The 27550-nt window shown below is 54.4% G+C and overlaps 1 protein-coding gene across 1 annotated transcript; it reads left to right on the forward strand.

The window, feature by feature from the left end:
* Positions 1-12760: 12760 nt before the first annotated feature.
* On the forward strand, positions 12761-14464 carry LY6H (lymphocyte antigen 6 family member H; the record flags this gene model as incomplete). Its single annotated transcript, XM_082601535.1, has 4 exons — positions 12761-12782; positions 12946-13073; positions 13799-13918; positions 14229-14464. Exons 2-4 carry the CDS (start codon positions 13007-13009, stop codon positions 14462-14464), a joined length of 423 nt encoding a protein of 140 aa, XP_082457661.1. The 5' UTR covers positions 12761-12782; positions 12946-13006.
* Between the last annotated feature and the right edge of the window lie 13086 nt (positions 14465-27550).

The following is a 27550-nucleotide window of genomic DNA, read 5'->3' on the forward strand; positions in this document are numbered from 1 at the left end:
CGGGCCGCCGCTGTGCTCTAGGCGCTGCGAATAGTGCCGCTGAGGACACGGGCATGCAGACGTCTTTTCCAGTCCTTGCTTCCAATTCCTCGGGGTCTGTGCCCAGAAGTGGGACTGCTGGATTGCATGGTGATTCTGTGTTTAATTTTTGGACTGGTTCCTCTCCTTCTGCATGTAAACACACTCAGGTGCCTCTCGCTAAGAAAATAAAAACAAGTCCCTGAAAAGCCACCCTTTTCCTTAACTCTCCACCCAAACTTCCTCCCATCTCCTTCCTTGGGCAGCTCTCGGACCGCGATGTGGGGACATCTCCACGTGCCAGGAGCTGCGCTCTCGCCCAGGAGTGAGCCCTCTAACACCACCACGGACCCCTGGCCTCCGCGCCGGCACGAGGGCCGGAGCACCCAGACTTGGGCTGAGGCTGCTCTGGCCCCGCCCACCGCCGGCCCCACCCACCGTCGGCCTCGCCCACCCCTGCCTATAGGGCGGCAGGCCTTGGTGTTGGCGCCCCCTGGGGAAAATGCGCTGGCGAGGGGCACATCCTGCACGGCATTTATTTCCTGGCAGTAGGCACCCACCTCCCCTGCACTGAGCTGTTACCGCTGAAAGTAATTTTGTAGGGATTCTCTGCAGCCGGAGAAAGGGATGAAGAAGCTCTTTGTGTCCTGCGTCGGGGAGCGCTTACGCGGGCTAGGCGGCAAGAGGGGGCATGGGGGGGCTTGGCACTCTGTGCAAAGACCTCACGTCTGCCCTGCGCCCGCCCCGCGCTGCCCGCCCCGCAAGCTTGGACCTAGGACGCCGGGAAGAAAGGAAAGCCGCTGATGGCTGAGCTCGGGACCGGGGTCTGCACTTGGCGGGGGGGCGTCACTTAAGTCAAACTTGGCGGCAGGGACGCGCCCCCGCGAGAAGCCAGGGCTGCGGGCCCCGGGCGAGCAGGCGCCCCTCCCCGGGCCGTGGGCGGGGCCCTCAGGGGTCGCACGGGCCCTCCCGGCCGCAGCGCTTCTCCCGCACAGGGAGAGCAGTGGGACCCGCGTCCCGGGACGTCCCACCTGGACTCCCGGCAGGTGTGGTGGCAGAACTTCAGGTATAAGGTTTTTGCCAGCAGTCCTGCTGGGGAAGGGGGTGGTGGGAGAGGGGCCAGGTGAGACCCCTGGGGGGAGTGGGGAGGAGGGGCTGGGGGAGCCCATGGTGGGGGGCGTGTGGATGAGGAATCTGAGACTCAGGGATGGGTGGACTGGCCCAGGCCCTGAGCTTGGGGGGATCGAGGCAGGGAGTGCAGCTGGGGTGCAGGGCCCTGCCCACTGCCTGAGGAGCTCACTGAGTGGGAGGCTGTGGCTCCAGGATCCCATGGGATGGGGGTGGGGCAGGGGATTCTGGGTGATCAATATAAATAAATATATATTTATTACAAATCACAATATCACACCAGCTGACCATTGTGGACCACCAGGAGCTGGTTCTGATTCTGCCTGTGATCTCTAGGCTTTCCAGCCTGATTTCCATCTCCACCGTCAGCTGGTGGTCATAATGTAGGCAGATAGGGTAGGGGGTCCCTGGAGGAAGAGAACCAGATATAACTTTCTTGCCACAATGGGGCAGGAGGTAGTGGCCCCAGGCTGAGCAGCTGGAGCTTGTCTCCTGTTGACACTTCAGATAAAGATAATGGCAAAAGCAGCAAGGAGCTGGGCCCTGTTTGTGTAAAAGATAAGGAGGCCACATTTTCTCAATCTAGGAGTCAAGTAGACCTCCCAGACCACACATGTGCAGAAAAGTTCCTCGGGAGTCAGGGAAGGGAGGGGGCACCAGCCCATAATATGTCCTGCCAACCTCCCAGAGACCCTTGTGTAGAATCCAGCTTGGCTAAATGATGCGTGTGCACGTCAGAGAGAGCCCTGATTCAGACCAGATATGGGCACAAAGCAAGACGCAGCAAGAAGATTGGCTAGAGGGAACCTGGAACACTGCCTCCTTATAAGAGATTTAAACTACCCCTTTGGCACACGACCCTCTCTCTGATCACGCTTGTTTGTTCTTTCACATGTACTTTGCTTCTAATAAATGCTTTACCTGCTTTGCTATGTGTCTCTTTGCTGAATTCTTTCTTCAAAGAAGACAAGAACCTAGGCCCTGCTTTAAGCCCACTAGCCCTTTTGTCTAGTGCTAGGATCCAGCGCTCTCACTGTCATGGCCCTGGATCTGATCCCCAGTCAGGAAACTAAGCACCTACTTCAAGCCATTGTACCCTGCAGCCCCTCAAGATAAATAAGAGAAGCCATTTTAGGCCTAAGCTATTTTGTGATCTAAGCCTGGCCACAGTGCTTGCCCTTGACCAGGCCAGGGAAATAACTTAACCATAACAGAGTCAACAAATCAATCACCAAGACTCCCAGTTCTGCTTCAAAGGTAAAGAATAGCCTGACGCACATTCTTGAGCTATATTACAGGGTTCGAACCCCCTCGAACAATCGGCCACCAGACTAACTGGAACCAGAAAACTGATGATGCTGACCTTTGCTGGCTGTGGTGACTTCAATCAACTAAGACCTGGCCTCTGCCAACCCGGGATGACTCTTGAATTCAGTAACTCAACAGCACAAGAGTTTTTGCATCTCTTCACTCTGTAACCATCAGTGTTTGGAATAATGCCCCTCAAGCTCACAAGGTGGTTGCTGCAGTTCCAGACATCACATACGAGCTTGACAACCCAGAGAAGAAGGGGACCCATGTTTCATGCCATGAGTTTGTTTGTTTTTCGTTATAACCAACATAGAGAAAAATGCTCCAATCACAAATTCATGTTGATGAATTTTTACAAAGTGAAAATATCCATGTAATCAGCCTCTAGATCAGAAAACAGTTCACTAAGAGCACCTCAGGAGGCCCCGTCATGTCCCCTTCAGTCACCCCCAAGGGTGAGCAGTATACTGATGTCTGATGTCAGGGATTAGTAGTGCCTGTTTATATAATTGGAATCATACTGTTCCTTGTCTGGCTTCTTTTACTCAAGTAGGCTTCTGAGATTCATCTGTATTGTTGGGGCTGGATATCATTTGCCTCTTCCAAGTGCTATACAGTATTGTGTCACGTGAATATACCACAAGTTATTTACCCTACAGTGGATGAGCTTTGGATAATTTTCCGTTTTTGGCTGTTTCAAATAGTACTGCTATGAACAGTCTTGTAGATGTCTGTTTGTTTCCTTCATGAAAAGAATTGTGATATAATTTACATACAGCTAAGTATATAACCTTTAAGTGTACAGATTGATGAAATTAGATATATATATAATATATATGTAGCATATATATAATATATATACATATATATGCAATGTAGCCACCACTCACATCAAGATACAAAGCATTCCAGAAACCCAGAAGGCTCCCTTGTGCCCCTCCTTCTAGAGTCTATCCCCTGAAGTTCATCACAAATTGTTTCTTTTTAAACCCTGTATAACCAGCATCAGCTACTTTGTGTCCCACTTCTCCTATCCAGCCTTGTGCTGTGAATCACCCACACAGCTGTATGTACTGGTAGTCCATCCACTCTCATTTTTGTTGCTGTGCTGTGTTCCATTGTACAGAAATACCAGGGCCGTTGCCTAGTCTACGGCTGGTGGCATTTGGCCAGTTTTGGCTTTTATGAAGGACACTGCTCTGGACATACTTTACACATGTTTTGGTGTAAATAAGCCCTTATTTCCATTGGGCAGGTACCAGAGGTGGAATATACGTAGGATTAGCTTCAGTTGATATTGCCAAACATTTCCCCAAAGTGTTTCCTCCAGTATTGTAAGAGGGTTCTGGTTGCTCCACAACCTTGTCAACACTTGGTATTGTCAGTTTTAAAAAACTTTAAAAAACTGTAATGAGGTGGATAGACCTAGAGTCTGTCATACAGAGTGAAGTAAGTCAGAAAGAGAAAGACAAATACTGTATGCTAACACATATATATGGAATTTAAGAAAAAAAATGTCATGAAGAACATAGGGTTAAGACAGGAATAAAGACACAGACCTACTAGAGAATGGACTTGAGGATACGGGGAGGGGGAAGGGTAAGCTGTGACAAAGTGAAAGAGTGGCATGGACATATATACACTACCAAACGTAAGGTAGATAGCTAGTGGGAAGCAGCCGCAGAGCACAGGGAGATCAGCTCGGTGCTTTGTGACCGCCTGGAGGGGTGGGATAGGGAGGGTGGGAGGGAGACGCAAAAGGGAGGGGATATGGAAACATATGTATATGTATAACTGATTAAATTTGTTATAAGGCAAAAAAATTAAAAAAAAAAAAGCTTTATGTCAAATCTTCTTGCAATTATCCCTCTTGGAAAGTAGCATAATAATAATAAAAAAAAAACAAAAAACAAAACAAACTTCAGCCCTTCTGGTGGGTGTGTAGTGGTGCTTCATTGTGTTTTTAACTTTATGGGTGTGGAAATTGATGAACGGATTCTAAAATTTGTATGAGACCAGCCATACATTAGGGGCCTCTCAACTCTCCAGTTTTGTCCTTCCTGCCCTGCATAATTGCCAGAAGCTCTGCTTGTTTCCTTTCCCCCAGGAGTGGCCTCTCCCTTGACCAGAGCCAGATCCACAGGCTCCCGGCAGCCCCAAGACAGCGGGGGAGGTGGTGGTGAATTTTCGGGTCCAGCCTACAGATTTCCTACTCCCTCTTTCCCTTATTGCTTCTCCAGGTTTCTAGTGTCTTAAAAAATGGTTTCTGTGATTTATCTGCCTTTTCTTGTCTTCAGTGGGAGCATGAACCTGCCACAAACGACTTTGTCCTCCTGAGAGCAGGGTCGGCCGAGTTTCTCCTTTACGGTGAGGGACCTTTTCCATAAACCCTCCCTTCAGACATCCTCTTTGGCCAGAATTGCTTTCTACGCCTTTGACTAAACTAATTACCAACTGATGTTTCACCCCACCTGGCTGACACTAGGAAGGATTTACCCCCGGGCAGAAGTCACCTTCACAGAAAGGTGTGCACCTGAACAAAATTTGGATTCTGTCCAGGAAAAGGGTGCATGGACATTAGGGAAGCAATGGGGCCTAGTGGTGTTCAAGGTCATTGTCCAATCAGAATGATGCTAGCCATGCACAGCCTCCGCAGCTGGGTTAGGGGTGCAGATATGGACAAAGTGTCGGGGAGAAATCATCTGAGCATTTATGAAGCCTGACATTTTACTAAGATTTCTACCTGCATCCTATCACTTAGCCCACGCGCTGACCGCATGCATCAGGGATCCCATCTTTGCATGGGAAAACCAAGGGGAGCAGAGAATTGCCCAAGGCCATACAGCTGGTGAGCAGCACAGTGGGACCCCGGTCCTGCTATGTCTGTTTTATAAGATGCAAAATTTCTTTTGATAGGGGGACCCAGCAGGATGACCCCGGGAGAAAGAAAGGCAGAACTCTGTAACTTATAGTGTGTCCACACGGGGTTGCACCCAGGGGCGGGGTACTGCAGGCTGGGGCAGCGTGTGTGGCCTGTGGCGGCGGGTCAGCTGGAGCACTGGGCTGTTCCTCACTGCCTGGTACCCGGCCGTGGGGCAGTTAGGGTGGGTGTACAGTGGCCTGGAGTGTGAGAGCTTTAAGGAAAGAGGTTGGGTGTGCACTTAAGTGGCTGCTCAAGAAGGGGAAATGACCGCCTCTAGCCAAGGCCTCAAAACCTGGTCAAGACAGCGCAGTAAAAACTATATTACGCTGACAACAATGATTGCTTTTGTAATAAGAAAAAAACCCCTCTAAAAATAAAAATATATACAAGCAAAACAAAACAAACCTGTATTACAGCAGAGCTGGGACCTGAACCCAGGTCCTTCTATCCCCAAACTCCCACTTCCCCCTGTGACTGGTCCCAGTATCCCCTTTTGGGACTCCTAGATCCAGACTAACTTAAAGGAAGACAAATCTAGTTAGTGGCACAAATTTGGGGAATTTAAAAAAATCATTCTCATGCAGTCACTGAGCCATATGGGGACAGGGTCCAGCCCCTCGCCACGTGCACATTACGGAAAATGCAAACATCTTACTATAAAAATTTCCAAATGTTCACAACAGTAGAGGCTTGTGACATTGTGATTGATAACAGGAAACATATTGGTCTTCACCTGCTCCTGGCACAAAGCTCCCCAAACTCTTGGAATTTCCTAAGTGACCAGAATCTTAAAGGTGTTTCTTGTCATATTAATGAGGTGACTTTTGGAAAGCTCCTCAGTTACCTAAGGAGGGGGCTGGTTGCCAGGAGAACCAACTTTGTGGTTAGAGGGTTCCAACTTTCAGTCCCACCCCCAGATGTCCGGGGAGGGGAGAGGGGCTGGAGGTTGAATCAGTTGTCAATGGCCAATGATTTAATCAACCATGTCTATGTAATAAAGCCTCCATAAAAACCCAAAAGGATGGGGTCAAAGAGTTTGTGGGTTGGTGAACCAGACATACCGCCATGTCAGACCCCAAACTCCATGGGGACAGAAGCTCCTTAGTTTGGGACACGTGACATCGTGGACTTAAACTTGGCATCTGAAGTGGGGACTGTCTTGTGGGACTGAGCCCCTAACCTGTGGGATCTGATGGTGTCCCTGGGTAGATGGTGTCAGAATGGAGTTGATTTGTAGGCTCCCTGGCTGGTGTCAGGGGTCGCTTGGTGGTGTGGGGGACCCCCCATGCTGGGATTGGTGTCAGAATATTGAGTGTCCAGTGAACCCTGAGTCCCAGCACCCAACTTGTACAACCACACTTGGCTCTCCTCGCTCCACCTCTTCTGTCCTTTCTTGATGGAGTATTTAAAACCAACCCTAACCTTCATTTCACCCCTAATACCACAGCATGAACCTCTTAAATAGGATGTTTTCTTACATAATCACAAAGCCTTACCATACTTATCAAAATGTAAAACAATCCCTTACTATTATCTAAATCCTGTTTGTGTTTATATTTCCCTGGTTGTGCGTCTCTTTAGCTTCATGGAAACGTGGTGCTAGCAAGGGCATCTGTGTTGGGCTGTGTGTCTCTCAGGGTTTCTGAAAGTCCATCTTTATCTAAGACAACCGCCCCAGCTCTTGTTTTGTGTCATCACATTGGTCTTTTAAGGAAAGCGGGTCAGTTTTCCTGCAGGATGCTCCACGTTCTAGATTTGGTGTCATCTGGCTCACTGCCCTAGCTTCCGTATTTCCCACAGACTGGAAGCCAAGACTATAGGCCTGATTAGATTTGGGCTCCCTTTTCTGGGAAGGACATCTTATGGGAGTGCTTTCTCCTCTTCGAATCTCATCCAGGGTGTGTAAAGTCTGGTTGTCTCAGTCCGAGGGAGCCTTAGGTGGACCAGCAGCTTCAAGCATCTGATCATTTTACCGTATTCATGGTCAATGACCGACTTGCCCACCTGGGCCCTGAAAGCCAGCCCATTGCCGGAGCTCAGAACCAGCTGGAAGGGCACCCCCTCCCCTGCGGGGCCACTCGGGCTGTTGTTCCTGCTGCTTTCAGGCCCGCCCTTCTTCTTGACCCTGCCAAGCACTCCCCGGGAAGTGTCCCCCATGCTCCTTGGTCTTGGAACCTGCTTCCAGGAGGCCCGCCCCGCTGCCCCACAGAAGTCAACTCTGCCCAGGTTTCTGTAATTTCCTTTTAACGTCCTTGTGAGCTCATGGCTTTCATATATTCAGTGTGTTTTAATAAATTACAGTCATTATGTTTAACATACATTTATTTATTTTATTTATTTATTTTTGGCTGCGTTGGGTCTTCGTTGCTGCACGCAGGCTTTCTCTAGTTGTGGCGAGCAGGGGCTACTCTTTGGTGCGGTGTGAGGACTTATTGCGGTACCTTCTCTTGTTGTGGAGCACGGGCTCTAGGCACGCGGGCTCAGTAGTTCTGGCATGCCAGCTCAGTAGTTGTGGCTCGTGGGCTCTAGAGCACAGGCTCAGTAGTTGTGGCGCACGAGCTTAGTTGCTCCGCGTCATGTGGGATCCCAGACCAGGGACTGAACCCGTGTCCCCTGCATTGGCAGGAAGATTCTTAACCACTGTGCCACCAGGGAAGTCCCACAGACATTATTTTTGATTCTTGAATTGTCTCATCTGTAGTGGGCTGAATGGTGGCCCCAAAATGATGTGCCCACGTCCCAATACCTGCAACCTGTGAGCACGACCTTAACTGGAAAAAGGGTCTTTGCAGGTGTCATTAGGTCAGGGGTCTGGATATGAGGCCCTCCTGGGGCAGACAGCAGGGTCACAGCAATCAGGACAGTGCTGTTTCTGTTTTTGTTAGTCCTTTAGGGTCAGTCCTGTCAGTCCTGTAGGGTCTGCCTCATCTATTGGGGGTTCTAGCACTCACCAGGTGTTATATATCTCTATTTGTGGTTCATCTGAGTCTGACGTTTGGTCATATTGGCCACAGGGCCTGGGGTCTGGGGTCCCTGAGGCTGGCCACAGATGAAACCTCCTGAGTGCATATATGCGAACAGACCCACTAAGGGGCACCCAGGGCAGGGACACCCAGGAGTGTCCACATGGGGTCAACTCCCTGTGACTTGGGGTGTTTTTGTGTGAGGATGAGGCCGAGCGGCTCACCATTCCGTGCACCGGTCTGGTTGGATCCCGGGGTGGGGGGCAGCTGCCTGCCCCTCCCGGACGATCTGAGTGTGAGCGGAGAGGAGCGCTCTGCTGTCTGCCCCGCCCAGGAGGCGTCCCCGGGGCCTCAGAGCTCAGGATGGCCAGCCGGGGCTGGGGGAGGGGCACCTTCCTCTCTCACGGCGCCTTTCACACTCTGTACTGCTTTCCTGCAGCTACTGCAACAAATCACTAACTTGTGGCTTAAAACAACCAAGAGGTTCCACGGGAGGACCCTTCCTGCCCCTTCCAGCTTCTGCGGGCTTCAGGTGTCCCTGGCTGTGGCCTCATCCCTGCGGTCTCTGCCTCCATCATGTGGCCTCTCTCTGTGTCTGTCCCTCTCCTCTATCTTATAAGGACACCAGACATTGGAGATGGGCCCTGCCTTCCAAATCCAGGACAGCCTCATCTCAAGGTCCTTAACTTAATCCCACCCTCAAAGACCCTTTCTCCAAACAGGGTCACCTTCACAGATTCTGGGGGTTAGGATGTGGACACCTTTTCTGGGGCCACCACTTAGCACCCAGCACTCAGCCTGTTGACTTCTCCCCACTATTTTGGGGGTCCTGGGGGCCCAGAGGCTTTCTCTCTCCCCGAGTTCAGCAGCACTTCAGGAGGTGTTCGCTGTGTGAATGTCCCTGTCACCCCTAGGCTGGTCCTCTCCGTGAGGCAGGGTGGTCAGGTCACAGCCACACCCACAACCTTGGACGGCTTGGAGGGATTCTGATGGCGTCGGCCAAAATGCAAGGCAGAAAACCCTGCAGCACAGCTCAGGAGTTACCTGAACCTTGCCCCTCTCCTGACAGGGCCTGACCCAGAGGCCAGTCCCCTGCTTCTGTGCGCTTCGGAACTCCAGATGCGCAGCAGCAGCCAGTGGGTGAAGAACGCAAGCCTCTGACGCTGTCCGTGGTTCTGACCACCTGAAGCGGCTCTGCTGTGGGGACAGCTGGCCACCAATCGTCCTGACCCTGAGGAGAGCATGAGATGGGCCACAGCCACATAGTCACCCCAGGCTGTGGGTACTTGTCAGAGGGTCTCTGGGCAAGGTGAGATCCTGGTGCCCCTTGCCAGCATCTGGGAGTCTGGGCCAGGTCAGTCTGGGAGGAGGGAGGTCAAGGCCAGTGGTCACCACCTCCATGCGGAGGCCGTCCAGACTGAAAGGGCCAGGGCCACACGTGGGCACATTCTGCTCTTTCTTCTGCTAATCATGACTGATTGTTATTCTTGTTTGCAAAAATCCTGATACGGTGACACCATCCCACGTGCATTGGGAGGAAGGCAGAGTAGCTCAGAAACGGGGTTAGGGATCTCTGTCCCCCTGGCAACCAAGCCCAGCATGGGGAGAGCAGGGTCTTTGCTCTCTGAGGAGCAGGCCCAGAACTGCATCCCCCAGCGCTGGCCCCAGACTCCTCGGACATTACTCTTTGGACATCTGGCTTCTGCCCCTGTCATGCCCAATCCAGTCCCTACTCACCTGCTATCTTTTGTTGCATAACAAATTACCCCCAAACTTAGGGGCTTAAAACAACACCGTTCATGCTCTCCAAGTGTCTGTGGGTCAGGAACCCAGGTGCTGGGACCTCGGGCTCACATTCTCTCACGAGATTGCTGTCAAGCTGTCAGCTGGGGCTGTGATCTCATCTGAGGGCTCAGCTGGGTGTGTGTGTGGGTCCACTTCCAAGCTCCCTTGGGTGGTTGTTTGCAGGCCTCGGTCCCTCTTTACAGGGTTGCCTTCGAACACGGCAGCTGGCTTCCCCCAGGGTGAGCAATCTGAGAGAACGAGAGGCAGAGGCTGCATCAGAAGCCACGGTCTTAATAATCCAACCTCGGAAGTGACATCCTGTCACCTGTGCCACACTGTTTTCACTACAAGTGAGTCCAGCCATGCTCAAGGAGAGGGGGTGATTCCCTGGCGGTCCGGTGGTTAAAACTCCGTGTTCTCACTGCCGAGGGCCCAGGTTTGATCCCTGGTTGGGGAACTAAGATCCCACAAGCCGTGTGGAGTGGCAAAAAAATAAAATAAAATAAAAAAGGGATGCACCAGGACAAGAATACCAGGGTGTCTCTGGGGGCTCTGAGAGCCTGCCCCACACACCACCTGCCCCAGATGTTGGCGTGGGCTGCCCTGCCTTAGGTCTGGCAGGGATCTTCCACGTATCTGGACAGATCTTTGCACAGAACTAGAGGTTCCTAGTCCGGGAGCGAGTTGGCCGTGATCAGCAGGGACCCCCTCCCCGCCACCCAAGTGACACCCACATCCACCCTATACCTGCACAGGGAGTCAGAATCCAGCTGACCAAAAGGGGTAGAGGCTGGCCTTGTGGCAGCGCACCCAGGATATCTGCCCTGCTTCCAGTCCCATGGGGAGGGCCGTGTGTTAACTCTGAAATGCATGTGTCAGTTCTGACAAGGATGACTGGCTCTGGACTCTGCCCAGCCTCAAGCCTTGCCTGGCCCCAGAGCTTTTAGGACAAAATCCAGCCCTTTTCTGTACTGTGGCCTGAGCCATCCCCACCACCCTCCTCCCCTCCCACCTCCCCCAAACACTCCTGCTCACTCTTACCTTGGAGCTTGCCAGCTCTCCTCCTCCAAGCTCACCGGCTCCATCAGAGAGGCCTTGTCCACACCCCCAGGGCTCTCTCTTTACTGCTCATCCCATTCTGTAGCCCCTGTCAAGTTGCCCAGCTGTCCCCTGCTTGCCTTCCCTCTCGCTGGCACGCGCCTTGGGCCAGGTGCACGGCGAGCTCTCTCCCTGTGGGTCTCGTGTAACCCTCACACACTTTCACGTGGTTACTAGCAACACCCTCATTTTACAGACGAAGGAACTGAGGCTCACGGGGGGCACGCAGCATACCTGAAGCCACACACCAGTGGGTGGTCCCGGGCTGTCTGCATAAATATTTGTTGGACGAATGAGGGCAGGACTGAAGGAACGACCCCAGCACTTGCAGGGTAGCTTTCATTTACTCAGCACCCAGCAGAGACCAGTGCCCAGCAGAGACCGATTCCAGGCACAGGGGACAGCAGATGCAAAAGCACAGCACGACTAACGCCTGGTGGGACCGGAAGATGAGAGACAAAGCTGAGAACCTGGCCAGAGCAGGCAGCGGAGGACCTTGAATGCCCAGACCAGGATTTGGGACTCGCCCTCTTGAGTGTGGGCGTGGCTGAAGGCAGCAGTCCCTGGGGCTGCGGCTGCTGGTGGGGTCTTCACAGGTGCTCCGGGGAGGAGAAAAGCCTCGAACAATCGAGACCGTGATGGGGCTGGGGAGCGTTGGGCCCAAGGGCTGTGAACGGGGCCCTGTGCTAGCACCTTCCACCCGTTACTCCCTCCCTCCCTCTCTGCGTCTTTGTGCCATGTCGTTTCCTTTCGCAGTAAACGTTCTTTTTCCGAGAAATTCCAAGGGGATCTCAGCCAAGCAGAGGGGGAAGGGATCCAGCCCACGCCTGGGGAGGGGAGGTAGAGGTGGAGGGAGTGCCCGGGAACGGGCGGAGGGAGCCCGAGCCGGAGAGGGCGGGCGCGCGCGCTGGCGAGCGGGGCGCCGGCTGGCCGTGGTGGGGGGGGGCGCCCAGGACGGCCCGGGACGGTGACCCGGCGCTGGCCCTGAGCCCCAGACACCCCAGTCCGAGAGTCTCCAGCCTCCCCCGCCCCCCCGCGCGGCCCCCGCCCCGGCTCCGCCCCGCCCCTCGCGCGGGGTCCGTGTCTGCGGCTGCGTTCCCCGAAAGACAAGGCTGCACCCGGGTTCCCGTCCACAGGGAGACCGAAGGGCACCTCTCCCCGCGCCGCCCGCGCTGCCCGGAGCCCCGGAGTCGTGACACCCCAGGGATGTGAGTGCGCCCCCGACCTGAGGCCCGCGCTCCACGCTTAGATCCGCGGTGACAGCTGAGGCTCGCACGGGGAGACGAGGGGAGGAGGCTCGGCGCCGGGTTCCCGGTCCCCCCGCCCGGGGTGGGGTGGGGGCGAGGCGCTCGCCCTTCCCCCCATTGGCAGGTACTGTCCACTCGCATCTTGTCCTGCCCTTTCCTCTCCGGACGCACCTATCGCTCCCCAGGGATAAGACGCGCCTCCCGACCCACCCTCCTACCCACAGGTGCGGAGCGCGTGGTGCGGGCCTGTGGAGCTGTCACCCCGCCGGAGAGGGCAGACCTATTTTCCCCGGAGGGCATGCAGTGATGGTGGATGCTCTGGGGGATGGGCTGGGGGTGGGGCTTTGGGAGCTCCCGGACGACCCCCGGCCCTGGATTCTGGGGAGGAGGTTGCGTTAGGATGCCAGAAAAGGGGAGGGTCCTTCGAGCTGCGCCGGGACTTGGTCTCCTGATCGAGGCTTCTCCCTGCCAGGCCTGTGCCCCAGACGACCCCAGCCTGCAGCCCCCGCGCCGTCCTGAGGCCCGCCTGGAGCATGTTGCCTGCGGCCATGAAGGGCCTCGGCCTGGTGCTGCTGGCCGCTCTGCTGTACTCTGGCCCCGGTGAGTCTGGGGGCGGCTGGCGGGGGTAGGCCAGGTCGCCTGAGAGCCTGTACGAGGCAGCTCCGGAGAGAACCAGGTGTGGGGCGGCCATTCTCTGGCGATGCCCATCAGACCCACGCCCCCTCCCGAACCCAGCGACCCCAGCCCAGCCCTCGCCTGTGTGGCCCCTGCTGGCGCTGCCCCAGCTCCTGCCGCGCGGGTCTCTCCTGGCTCCTGAGGGCATGGGTCCTTTTCCTCCCGCGCCTTGGTCCAGCGGCTGGTCCTGCACGGATGCTCCTGGCTTAGTGCCGGGTTGCTTGTGCTCCATCTCTTCTCAGAGCCCCACCTGGCCTCCCATCAAGTCCTGTTTGGTTCTTCCTCCACTGGAACCAACTAGATTCTGGGGGGATGTATGTGAGGGGGGTAGGAGTGTGCAGGAGGGCACCATAGGTGTGACACTTGTGGCTCTGTGTGCACGCACCGCGCATGTGTGTGGGGGTGCATAGGGGCTTCCGGAGTCCCGGTGGTGGCACCCTCACCCCACCCTGCCCAAAGGAACACAGGTCCTCCCAGCCTGTCCTCCGGGTGCTAGTTTGGCCTGGGCACTCCTGGTCAGGGAGTGCCCGGCCTCCTACAGCTGCATGGTTCTCCTAGGACAGGCAGCAAGGCAGGTGGGGAGGATGCAGGGGGCTGGCTGGCTTGGACCCCGGTTCCTCTGGTCATCCTCCTCTCTGTGCCCTGCCCAGCTCATGGCCTGTGGTGCCAGGACTGCACGCTGACCACCAACTCCAGTCATTGCACCCCGAAGCAGTGCCAGCCGTCAGACACGGTGTGTGCCAGTGTCCGGATCACAGATCCCAGTAGCAGTAAGTCAGGTTCCAGCCTGGGGTGGGGAGGGGTCGGCGGTGTCATCAGAGTCCCTCTGGCCTCGGACAAGAGCACGGGTCTGGGGGCAGGGCACTGCCCTGCTGTGTGACAGTCAGCAGGTGCCTGACCCTCTCTGGCCCTTCTGTGGCCCTTTTCATGTAGCTGGGGACAGCGTGGGTGGATTGAAGCCTCAGTTCTGTTGTTTTGGGGTCCTGAACTGACCTGGAGGGTCCCCGGCTTGGGTCCTGGGCTCAAGGCAGAAAGGGCCCTGTGGGGCTCGAATCCCAGGCTCCCCTCCCTCTTCCCCAGGCAGGAAGGATCATTCTGTGAACAAGATGTGTGCCTCGTCCTGTGACTTCGTGAAGCGGCACTTTTTCTCAGACTATCTGATGGGCTTCATTAACTCTGGCATCTTAAAAGTAGATGTGGACTGCTGTGAGAAGGATTTGTGCAACGGGGTGGCTCTGGCGGGGCGCAGCTCCTGGGCCCTGGCTGGGGGACTCCTGCTCAGCCTGGGGCCCACCCTCCTCTGGGCTGGGCCCTGAGGTCCCCTCCCTCCCGCAGAGCTTCTGAACTCGTCCTGCCAGACCTGAGCCTGTGGCTGCCCCCTCCCCAGCCTGGCCTGGCTGAAGCTGGGGGCAGCCTTGGCCTGCTCCACAGTCTGTGGCCCCCGCCCCTCCCTGTCTCCCCACCAGCTCCAAGTCCCAGCCAGCAGGACATCTCCAGGAATCAGGCGTCCAGCAGGAGGCTGGGACCCCGGGCCTCGGAGGGGAAGCCTGGCTGTGAGGGCATCCTCTACGGAGAAGTAAAGTCACTTCTGAGTCCAGAGACCCGGGCCTGCACCTGGGTGGGGATTTTGGGTGGGGGAGAGGGGGTCCTGGCAGAGAAAGGGCAGGGGGCGGGGGCGGGGAGGTCAGCGTTCGTCCCCTGGGGGCTGTGGTGTGGAGCTGCCAGGGGACCGCGGGCCTGGTGAAGTTTGGGAACAGCCTGAGGGGCGGTGAGGGTTGAGATGAGCAAAGTCACAGGGTGGGCCTGAGGGCGAGGCCTTGCAATGGTGTGTGCCCACACCAGGGACGGGACCGTGCCCAGACTCACACCTACGCCCGCAGAGGGCACACTCGTCACCCACACCACGCTCTCACGTCGTCACGTGCTCGTGCCCACAGGTGCCCCACACACCCCCACTGACGCGTTCGCGTCACAGCAGCCCCTGAACTGGTGTGCCCCAGCGCAGGCAGGTCCACACAGGTCCACGTGTGCGTGCGCACGGGAACATACAGACACGCCCGTGTGTAGGTCTCCAGTGCTCTCTCCCTGCTGGGTGGTGATCAGCTGCCCTGAGAGCTGTCGGGGCCCCTTCAGGCTCACGCGTGGACCTCGAGGGCCCAGACCCAGAAGCAGGCACACTCCCTGCCTCCACCCTGAGCTGGGCGCCGCCGTGGGTAGGGTCTTGAAGGCCAGTCCCCTGACCAGGGGATGGGATGGCACAGATGGCCTGGGTGCTTCCCGTGGGAGGATGCTGGCCGTGGAGGTCAGCCTGAGGCTGCTGCTGCTGCTTTTCCTGGCCCTTCCTGCTCCAGCAGTGGGCCCTCGGTTAGTCCCTGCACCCCTGAGTCCAGCCCAGCCTCCACACCCACTGGCCACGCGGCTTGTCTTGTGGCCTAGGCTCACCACGGGACGCTCGGCAGCCACTCCAGGCTTTCTTGGCCAGTTCCTCTTCATCCCTCTGTGGCGGACCCAGCCCGAGGTCACTCGTGGGTCCTGGACTCCCTGGAATGAACCATAGTTCCTCTCAGAGCCGGCCTTGGCATTCCTCCCCGGGCTGCTCTTCTGGGGTGATGGAGAGGGGTCTGGAGGTCCTGGGCGAGTGAACCAGCGGGGAGAGTGGGGTCACTGGAGACCGGTATCAACTTCCTGCTGGCGGAAATGGCCGAGGGACTTGTGGGAGGGTCGTCTCCCACTCCGTTTTAAGTTTGCTCTGCGATGTACCCCCCCGCCCCCCGCCCCAACCTCAGTAAAGCGTGCTATCCACAGTGTGCGTCTGCTGCTTTTGGACCGTGGGGACCGGGCACTGCTGGCGGGTGACCTGGAAGACCCGTGCAGAGAACCTTGGGGATTCGGAGGAGGCCGGGAGCCAGGAGATCTGGAGCAATGGGAGGCCTGGAGGTTCTGGGAGGATGTGCACGGGCCACCCCAGGGGCACAGGGTTCAAACCAACTTTTACGTCAGTCCTTGCTACATTTGTTATTTGAGGGAAGTGTTTAAAACACAAAAAGGCGTGAAGTTCTCCCAGGTCTGTTAAGATACACGATTAGGATTGGACGGAGGGGCTTACGGCAGCATGGCCCAGGTAACCCGGCCTCGACACCTCAGCTCCCGTTTCCAAGCAGCCAGAGCTGAGTGTGTGCCCCGGCCTTCGCGAGCTGTTGCAGAAGGATCGAAGCCCACAGTCCGTGCGACGTGCTCGGCACCTAGGCACACGCATAGCGCTGATAAGCCAGGGTGCCATGGCCTCCTTTTCTGAACCATTCATCAAGGACACTTTCCTGGGTCAGGACGTCTAGACGGACCTTTCAGTGTCAGCTGCTGAGTATCTTTTGGACCAGGACTCATTCAGCTTCCCCTTGTCCGTGGGCGCGGAGGTCCCTTCAGTGGTTTTCGTCAGCAGTACTGCCATGACCGTCCTAGTCTTCATATCATTATGGGGTCAGGCAACTATTTGTCACATCGATTCTGAGACAGGGGCAGCTGAGCCAGAGAGGACATAGACTTAACAACAAAATAGGTGCTCAGAAAAGGCCGTGTTGGGCTTCCCTGGTGGCGCAGTGGTTAAGAATCCGCCTGCCAATGAAAGGGACACGGGTTCGAGCCCTGGTCCGGGATGATCCCACATGCCGCGGAGCAACTAAGCCCGTGCGCCACAGCTACCAAGCCCGCGCGCCTAGAGCCCGTGCTCCGCAACAAGAGAAGCCACCGCAATGAAAAGCCTGCGCACTGCAGCGAAGAGTAGCCCCCGCTCGCCGCAGCTAGAGAAAGCCCGTGCAGCAACAAAGATCCAACGCAGCCAAAAATAAATTAAAAAAAAAAAATGGCCGTGTCAAGTTGCAGTCACACCAGCTCCATCCACATCACTCCCAGAGGGTGTTATTCAGCTTTAGGACTTTTTGCCAGTCTGGCCAGTAGAATCTTACCCTGAGTGCTACTTAAGAAGTGATTAATGAGGTTAGATGTCCCAAGTGTTTGTCAGCCACTTGTGTTTCTTCTGTGATTGTCCACTGGCATCCTTAGCCCATCCTTCTATTGTGGCGTTTGTCTTTCCTTATGATTTGCAAGACCCCTTTGTGTGTTACGGAAACAGTCTTTCCCATGGTGTATGTTTTGCAAATATTTCCTTGTGTCTTTGTTTTTGGTGTGTCACTGTACATATGCATGTTCTCGAGTTTCATGTGGTCAAATCTAATTGTTCTTTTATGGTTTCTGAGTTTCAGGTCTTAGGAGAACGTCCTCCACCCTTATCTGAGGAAAACAGTCTCTGTATTTTCTTCGAATATTATTACAGATTTGGCCACCACATTCAGGTATCCAGTCCACCTGGAGTTCATTATGTGGCAGAAGGCAGGGACCACTTCCAAACACGTGGCCAGTTTTTCTCAATGCCATTTGTTAAACGACCCGTCTTTCCCTGGTGACTTAAGCACCACCTTGATAACAGGAGGCATGTCTACACAGGTGTGTGTGATTCAGGCCTGCCACCCTTGGGGACACCCTCCCTGCTTTGGGTCTCACCCAGCTGCTTGACTCCAGCCAAATTTCAGCAGCTGATGAGGTGAGAGCCTGTCTTGCTCTTCTTTCAATTTTTAAAATTTTTTTAAAAATTATTTATTTATTTATTTTTGGCTGTGTTGGGTCTTTGTTGCTGCGTGTGGGCTTTCTCTAGCTGCAGTGAGCGGGGGCTACTCTTCGCTGTGGTGTGCAGGCTTCTCATTGCAGTGGCATCTCTTCTTGTGGAGCGCGGGCTCTAGGCGCACGGGCTTCAGTAGTTGCAGCACACAAGCTCAGTAGTTGTGGTGCACGGGCTTAGTTGCTCCGCGGCATGGGGGATCCTCCGGGACCAGGGATCGAACTCGTGTCCCCTGCAATGGCAGGTGGATTCTCAACCACTGCGCCACCAGGGAAGCCCTGCTCTTCTTTTTAAAAGACTCTTGTCACTTCTCACAGCTTTTTCTTACCTATGAATTTTAGAACCCACTTGTCTAGTTCCAGAACAACACTCCCAGGGTTTTGACTGGACTTTTACTCATTTGGGTACAAAGTTGGGGAAGGAAGAGGTCTTCACTGTTGGAAGTCTTCCCACTCAGAAACTCCATGGATCTCACCGTTTGTTCGGTCCCTCCATACAAGTTCATCATTTTCTTCGTGTGGCTCTTGTATCTTCCTTGATATATTTATTGCTAAGTAATCTATAGTTTCTGTGGCGTCGTAAGTGGGATTGATCCCCTCCCCTTTTCATTTACGGTCATTTTTGGTGTGGTGAGCTGATGTTTTTCATTTTCTTTGTGACGTTCGTTCCAGAAGTACCTGCCCCCACTGGGCCCCCATTTCAGTAGGATGACGAGGGAAGGGGTTGCGGGGTCCACAGGGGCTCTCAGATGGTTGGCCTCCATGTTTCCAAACTCCTCAACCCCCTGTGCCACGGGCCTCTCTGAGACAGATGTCAAGACGGAGCGAGTCTAAGGAGAAGCCCTTCAAAACACTTCCAGATGCGGTGTTGGGGGAAACTCCCGAAGGTGAGGAAGTGGTGCCCCTGGGCGGAGGGGCTTGGAAGGAGTGGAGGGTGGGGTGGGTCCCAGAGAGAAGCTCCTGAAGGGTGATGCTCCAGAGCGGGATGGGCGAGAACGGCTGCAGGTGGGCCACAGACAGCCCCACGCCTGCCAGTTGGGCGAGTGCTGGGACTGAAGCCTGGAGACAAGGTGGGGGTGATTTGTGCAGCCGTGTGCCTTGGTGGGTACGTGAGGACCAGATGGGCTGAGGGGCATTGTAGCAGATGCATCTGCCACTCCTGACTGGACACAGCCCTGGGAAAGAAGACGTGGCCAAGACAGTTGGGTCTCTGCCACCTGGTAGAATGGATCTCAAGAGAGAAATCATTACAGAAAGATTAAAGTTATGCCCCTTGTTTGCCTGAGGTTGGGGCTGTGTTCACACACTCCAGTGTATCAGCAAGAGCCCCCCTGAGTCCGAGGGGCCTCAGACGGGACTCTGTTGGGAGGATGCGGGGAGCTGCTCCTGGCGGCAGAGCTGGCGGGCTGGGCATTGCCCCTCACCCCTATGGTGCTCTCTGGGGGTGTCGCCTGGATGCATCTCCCTGGCAGAACCAAGGTCATACAGCGACACCCTAGGGGCCTGGAGGCTGCAGAATGAGGTTTCTGAATCCCAGAAAAGTGGGGTTCACAGTGCAGGGACTATCAACTTGGTGCAGAGGGTGTTGGGATGATTTGGGGCAGCCACGTACAGCACAGCAACTAGAGCAGGGGAGGCGACTCATTTTCCAATGCATATGTCCCTAAATTCTATTACCATCAGAATCCCTTAAATTTTCAAGGCATACTATCGGATTATCTGCAAGTGAAGATCATTTTGACTGTGCTTTCCCAATATTTTTATGGCTTATTTAATTTTGGTTTCTATTGCTTTAGGTGGGACCTGCAAAGCATGGTTGAATAACGACAGTGATCCAGGGCCTCTGTGTTAATGGAAGGTCCTTCCTGTTGTACCTTGAATTGAGGTTTGCTTTTGGATTTGAAAATCAGTCTTTATTCAGCTCAGATTCTTTTACTTATTTGTATTTCAGTTAGATTTTTTTATTAGGAATGGCTGATTAATTTAAAAGAAATACCCTTCACCATCTGTTGATGGAAGCGCATGTTTCCTCATTTAATTAGTAGTTAATACAGTGGGTTCTCTCGTTCCATGTCCTGATGGTGCTTGTGACACAGACAAACCCCAGTAGGTCACGGCGTAGTGTTCTTTTAAACCACTGCCAGATTGAAATCGTCAACACTTGCATCGTGTGACAATTGCATCAGAGTCAGGAGTGAGCCTTGTCACTGGTTTGCCTTTGAACCTCTTTGTCGGAGGTAAGCTCAGGATTTTGGCAGCCTCACAGGGCAGACAGGCCATTTCCCACCACCCACGCTCTGCAGCAGTCTGCTACTGGGGGTCTGTGGGGTTCATCTTCTCCAGCGCCCCCTCGCTGGAGCTGGGCGGCCTCTGGCGCTGGCCCAGGGGAGTTGCAGGATGGCCGGTGCTCTGAGCCCCTCCCTCACTCCCTGCCTGCTGGGCCTGTCCCTCTCAGAGCATCTGTCCATCTCCTCCTCACTTGCACCTGATAGTGGTCTTAGTATGCCCACTCCACACCTAGGAAGCAGACTTGGAAGAGGTTAAGATGCTGACATATCAAAATCTTCACTGGATCCACAGGAAATGCCTGGATTCAGGTGTCTCTTCTGGCACCTACTTGCTGTGTGATTTTGGCCAAGTTCTGCTTGCCCTCTGAGCCTGTTTCTGTGTCTGTGAGGTGGGGACACACCCAGCTCACAGGGGGGGTTGCACGCGGAGGAGGGGCTGAGCCTAGAAGCCAGGCCTCTGGCCCTTTTTGTTCCGGCTGGCAGAACGCCAGTGGTGGAAGTGTGGGGACGTGGGAGGATGAGCACCCCCCCTCAGTTCCCTCCTTACGGCTGGAGACTTCCCCGACCCCTCCCCTGTTCCGTCCAAGCCCCTTCCAGACTTCAGGGCTCTTAGGCAAGGCCCTCCTGGTACACCTTCCCTGACGGCATCTCCCCCACCCTCCCTCCTGGCCTGTTCTCCCAGTCCCCTGAGGATGCCCCTGATCCGGTTTCAGTTTCGTCTCTCTCCCACCCCTCCTGCCCCCTGCCTGTGTCTCCTTCTCCTTCCTGGGGTCCCAGGGGACAGCTGGCAGTGCAGCCCTGCACACGGCATGTGTTGGTAAGTGTCGGTGAATAGCGTTGAGCTGGACAGAACCCCCAGCTCCCCCTGCTTCTTCATGCTCTACAGCAGAGACTTTTATGTGTGATGTTTCCAGGTACCTCTCACCTTCACCCCCCAGTGCAAAGGTCCAAAGGTCCTTGAGTTTTAGGTAGCTAGTGGGAGGAGAGTGGTAACTCCCCCTCCCCCCTCCCCCCAGGCAGGTAAGGAAGCAAGGTAGGTGCAGGAAACCCCTCTCCAACCTGTGAGCTTCCCAGACCGTGGCTCTGGGCACCAGTTCTGAAACCCCAGCAGAATTCCTTCAGGTGAGGGTTCCAATGCGGATGCCCAGACCCTGTGCACAGAAATCCCTATTTCAAGTGCCCCAGGAATGTGCACCATCCACACCCCCATGATAAGGAGCTGGCACCCACTGGAAGAGCTAAGAGGAGGAACTGAGCGTTTCATGTGCTTATTTGTTCATTGCAGTACTTTTGGGGAGCCAGGTGCTGGGCTCTAGGCCTTGGGGAAAGAGCAGGGAGCAAGATAAGCGAGATGGCCCGGGGCCTGCCTCTGCGGAGGATGTCAGGGGCGTCCTGAGAGTGAGGCCCCAGGGCTTCCTTACCCTTCCTGGAGGGGCAGCATGGGGCAGGGAGGAGCGATGGGACCCCAGTCCTGGGATTAGGTGAGGGGCTCCTTCATAGCTACTACATTCACGTCAGTAACACAGGTGAGAAATGTGCCCCCTCCCCTGCCTGCCTGCCCAGCGGTCCTCTGGGTCCATTCAAGGTGTCTTTATGCAAATACAGGGTCCTCTTCTCCTTGTGTTTTCACGCCTCTGATGTGTCACCCCGAGGAGCCGTGCAGGTGTCTCTGGGGGAGAGGGAGCCCCCTGTTCCTTCTCACAATGCACTGCGTCCCGGACAGACCCCAGCTCCGTGCCGTGCCCTCGGCCTCCACTCACGCTCGTGGAGGCTGCCCCTCGTGTGCTCTTGTCCCAACGACATGATGCATCACCAGCAGGCGTCTCTGGGGAACCAACCCCAGGGTTGGCCTTGCTGGGCCTTCGTCACTGACGGGTGTGGCCGTCCTTCCTGCCTGAGGGATGGTGCCAGCCCCAGTCCCACCAGCTGGACCTGTAGTCGAGGGCAGAGTTCATACTTCCAGGGTCTTCACTCATCCATTCTCTCTGCTGCTGGTTTACGCCTTTGTCCCCAAGACATACAAAGAGGACCAGTTACAGTGAAGTGATCCGAGTGAGGAGAGGGAGCCCCAGAGCTGGATCTGGATCTTTCTTGATTCACCACCAGCCGAGACCATCTTTGAGAGTTGGTAACTTTGCTGAATGAATGAGTAAAATAAAAAATGAGTGAATGAGGGATGAAGAGTGATAGTCGGATGAGTCAAGAATTGTGAACTGATGAGGAGAGGGCTTCTTGAATGTGCCTGTGGAGCAGCCGTGTGTGGCAGGGCGAGTGTCTCCTGGGGCTGCAGCCCCCAGGCCCAGCCTCCCTACCAGTCCTGCTGCCCTGATCTCCCTGGGCTGAGAGGAAAACATGGGGGTCCCTGCTCCATCCCTCCAGAGCACAGGGGCCTCATCCCCTAACTTGGGACCCTGGGCTAGCATATGGCTCCAGCTAGGCAACAAGACAGACAGACTTCAAGATGGACAGAAGGACAGGCGTTTACCTTCCTGAGTTGACATGGGATCTTGATCCAGGGGAGGTCTCAAAGGGGAGGGCTGGTCCATCCGAGGGAACACAGCTGGGAAGAAGACTTAAAGATTAGCTAATCAGAAATCAAGTGATCCTCTGGTGACTGTCCCCCAGTGTTCCCTGCAGTAATCACCATGGTTACCATGCCTCCAAATCCCCCGAGTCTTTTTGCAGAGCCCTCCTGCTGAAGCCAAGCATTCCATTTCTACTTTGGGGAGGTTTGCCAGGGCCAAGGAGAGTCCTCAGACCTGCAAAGACATGCGCCAACATCAGGGAGCTTGCACACGGGGGAGAGGTCCAGCTTCCGCAGTTACCAGGGAGATGTGGATCTCAGACGCAGAGTTGTAGCCCTCAGGTTAGCAGAGGCTCAGTCTGACAACGTCCCTGAGGAAGCCCACATTCACCGCCCGGGTCTCTTGCACCTCGCAGGTTGGAGACTCTCTAGAACAGCTGCCAGGAAAAACAGCCTGTCGTATTCTTGGAGTTGAATATTCTGCTTCCCATAACCAAGCCATCTCCTTCTGGCACATCACCCAGTGAAACATCTCGATCATGTGTACCAGGAGAATGTGTATGGTCGCACTGTTCACAAGAGCAGAAATCCTGAAGCACCCCAAATGCCCACCAACAGGAAAGTGGGTTGATGAGGTGTGATGGGGTTTTATAGAGCGGCTGCTACAAATGAGCGAGTGTCACAAAACGACATGCACCCACGTTAGCAACGTGAGTTCGAGTAGATAAGTCCCAGTAGATCACATAAAGCTGATATGCATACATACATTACTTTATACTGTTGTTTTATATAGATGTGATAGAAAATATTGCTTTATAGATAATAAAACTCTATATCATCTATCATTTATCCATCTTTATCATCATCATTATTTTCTATCTAACTATGTATCTATCCATCATCATCATTATCTATCTACCTATCGTCTATCTATCTATCTATCTATCTATCTGTCTATCTATCGATCTATCTATCTAATATCCATCTGGAGAGCATAAGAAGAGTCAACTCAAGATTCCAGAATCTGATGCTGCTGCCCTAGGATGGGGAGGTGGGGGCACATAGGGGGCCTTAGGGTATTGAGAAGGGTCCCACAGGGAGCAGTAAGTTATCATCAAAGTGTTAGTCTTCCAGTTGGTTGGTGAGTTCATGGAAGGTTGTTATATTATTAAGAAGAAAGGAACGAGGGCCGTGTAAGGGACCAACGATGAGTGGGTACCACAGACCAAAGACCATGAGTAAAATTCGATGTTATGCACCTGAAGTATCAGAAATACCCCCAAATGGGAGAAAACAGAGCATCCCCTTCAACACCTGTGTCTGTGCGCTGCACCTCACACTTTGAACACGTGAACCCGAGAACAGCTACAGGAAGGCTCTTCTGGACTTGCCTGCTCTGGGCAGGAGGAGGGCAGGGTTTCAGGGGCCCTGGGCCTGCAGAGGTTCAGGGGCAGAGGCGGGGATGGGAGAAGGGACCCTGAACTGAGGCGGCAGGGACCACCGATACGAGGGCAACTGGCCTCGGAGATGGGCTCTGGGGACATATATGCCCGCGTTCCCCCTGAGGTGATGCTTGCTTTAGGAGTTTCCAGGGGCTGCCGTAAGAAAGCACCACAAATGAGGTGGCTTGAAGCAACAGAAATCCCCCCACAGTTCTGGAGGCCAGAATCTGAAATCAAGGTGTGCCAGGGCCGTGTTCCCTTTGAGGCTTTCAGGGAGGATCCTTCCTGCCTCTTCTAGCTTCTGGGGGGATCCTGGCTGTCCTTGGTTGGTGGCCACATCACTCCAATCTCTGCTTCATCTTCACATGGCCCTCCCTGTGTCTGTGCGCCCTTCCTCTGTCTCTTATAAAGACACTCTCATCAGATTTAGGATCTGCCCTAATCCAGTATGGACCCACCTCAATCTTTACCTTAACTGCAAAGACCCTGTTTCCAACTTAGGTCACATTCTGAGGTTCCTTTTGGGGACCCCATGTGCCGGTTCTGAGCTGTGTCCTGTGTGCTCTGACTCAACCCTCGACTTCACACCTGGAATCAGGCTGCGTCTGCTCCTGCTAATCCAGGGGGCTGTGCACCTGCCTGTGGGGACCAGGAGGATGGGCAGCCAGGAGAGGGTGGCCCTCAGGAGTAGCCGAGGGCTCCAGGGAACTTCAGAAAGTTCAGATTTCTGTGGCTGTGAAGCACTTGGTGGTTGAAGGGAACGTGTCCTGGAGACATGCCTGGCGTTGAAGCCACAAAGCGAGTTTTACACTGTCCTGTGTTTCTGTGATGCGGACGGAGCGGCCTTTGTACAGTGAGTCCAGCGGGCTGCACCCGCAGGATGCTCCTTATTTGTGAAACTGACCTGTGACGAGTGTCCTGCTCTCCATCTTGTGCTCTCTGCCCTCCTACCGGGGTCCCATCAGAGAACTCAAACCAACGTTACTTATTGGTTGTAATAATTCTTGTTTTGTAAATTTAAAAGCCATCTCTATCACCCCTATAACTCCCAACCTCATAGTTATCCTTAATCCCTTTCTTTCTCATACCTTACTTTCAGCTGTGCCCAATCCCAGATATTCCCTCTTTTTTTTTTTTTTTTTTTTTTTGTGGCACACGGGCCTCTCACTTTTGTGGCCTCTCCCGTTGCGGAGCACAGGCTCCGGACGCGCAGGCTCAGCGGCCATGGCTCACGGGCCCAGCCGCTCAGCGGCATGTGGGATCTTCCCGGACCGGGGCACGAACCCGTGTCCCCTGCATCGGCAGGCAGACTCTCAACCACTGCACCACCAGGGAAGCCCCCATCTTCTATTTTAACCACTTTTTCTCTGACCCATTTTTACTTCTTTTGTTGTCTCAAGTTATCAGGCTGTTTCTGTCTCCTTTTTTATATTTCCTGCACCAAACCTAGAATCAACCATTTCTCTGAGAAGTTCTGGCTTCTTTTAGTTTGAAGTGGTATTTCTGGACCACAGTCTGAGTTCTAGAGATGTTAAAACTTCATGATTTTACACTGATTCCTCCAATGCAAATTCAGGACTAAACAGTTTTCTTTTCTTATATTTTAAAATATTTCGTCCTCCACAGTGAGAATTCTGGGACACAGGGGAAAATAAAATTGTTTGAGATTTTTAGAATTAATATATTTCATAATTACTCATTAATTTTATCCCATATCACCACACAGCGGGCTCAGAATAACAATACTGAAACCATCACCAGCAACTTAATTACTGGGAACATTTGAAATTCATTTTCGCAATCCCTTTACATTTTTTATGGTGTGCTATATCCACATTGTCCGAGCACATAATCATTAAGTATTTCACAAACTCCCTCTGACGATCACTTGGCTGCAGGTCTATGTGTGTTTTATGTTTAATCACCCACAGTCTTCACCTCACTGTCTCTGTAGTTGATCTGATTGTCTGTAGCTTTCTTCTGGTAGATTCCTCAGCAACGGCTCATGAAAACAAGATTCCCTGAGTTCTTCGAGGTTGCTGTATATAAAACCCTTGAACCACATGTTCTCTCCTTGAGTTTTCCAAGTACGTCCTTCCACCTTCCTGTGGCTCAAGGCACTGCCCTACTAATAATGTGTCACTCGCCTTGGAGAGAGGTGGGCAGGTGTCCCTGACTGTCTCCAAACCCCCTCCCCATCCTGGCTGGCCCTCCATCACCCCAGAATCTCTCCTTTGGCTTGAGAAAACCCCGCCTTACAAGATTGCTTACACCTTTGCTCTGCTGACAGTCCCTAAAAGCAACTACTTTAAAGAACTGGGACATAAATGGATGGGAAAAGAGAGGCCGAACTTGGATCCCCAGGATGCACCCTTCAGGGGCAAATGGGAGGAAAGGTAGATGAAGGGGGAGCAGACAAGACTCTGAAATGAGGGCATGGGGACCCCTCTGAGCCCACCAGGTGCTGTGTGTGTGTTTGTGTGTTGGTGATGGGGCGGAGAGCCTGGGGGAGGGCAGTGTGGTGTGGCCTTCACCCTGCGGTCTGTGCCTGAGGTCCATGGCCTGCATCCATCTGCTCTAGAGGCAGCCTCTTCTCCCACCTTCCCAGCCCTGCTCAGAGCCTTACCCCTCGTCTATCTGTGGAAAGCACACTTCAGCCCGGGCCCCCAAACCCTGCTCAATCTTGAGAGTGGAGGGTCTCTTGGTGCAATAAGGAGAGGGGGCTCAAGAGCACCTGTGTCACACGTGGGACATGCCACTCCCTAAGGGTGATAAACGGCCTCACGTGTCCTATGATGCCTACATGACATGCAGGCTGAGCTTGTGCTGCACCTCCATGCACATGGCACCTGCAGGTTGGCAGCAGCTCTCAGCGGGCTGCTTCCGGGCCTGCTCAGCCCTCAACCTCCTGTGTCCTGCCCACCCTGCTCCGTGGCCTCACCTGGTTCCAGGCACCTGGGACAGCCGCAGGGTCAGAACACAGCCCTTCTCATGGGAGTGGGGGACACAGGCACCCAGCCCTCCTGCCCCTCCCTCCCTGGACCCCTGTTCTCCTCCCACTCAGTCTCCTCTGCCCGCTCACCCATCGGGGGTTTTGACCCCACCTGACCCTCTCCCATTGCCTCCCTCTTGGACCAACCCACTCAGGATCTGGAATAGAGGGTGGTGAAGTGGAGGGGCAAACACGGTGGAAGAGAGCTCCCTGGGAGCCAATGCCAGCATCCAGGTGGGAGCAGGTGCTGACTGGGGCGGGGGGTGGCAGGGGTGACCCGGGGGAGGGTGTGAGAAGCACTTTGGAGCTGGACATGAAGATAAAAGGTTGGTATCTTGATTCAGGAAAAGTCTCAGCTGGGGACAGATGGTGTTACTGAGTGCTTACGACTAGACCAGAAAGAAGGGTTACATATGAAATGATCAAGAATTAGGATTTTAATTTTGGTATTTGTTCCTAATCTTTTCCTAGATTTTGATTATTCC

Source organism: Mesoplodon mirus (genome assembly GCF_964341445.2).
Source record: "Mesoplodon mirus genome assembly, chromosome: 16".
Lineage (NCBI taxonomy): Eukaryota > Metazoa > Chordata > Mammalia > Artiodactyla > Ziphiidae > Mesoplodon > Mesoplodon mirus.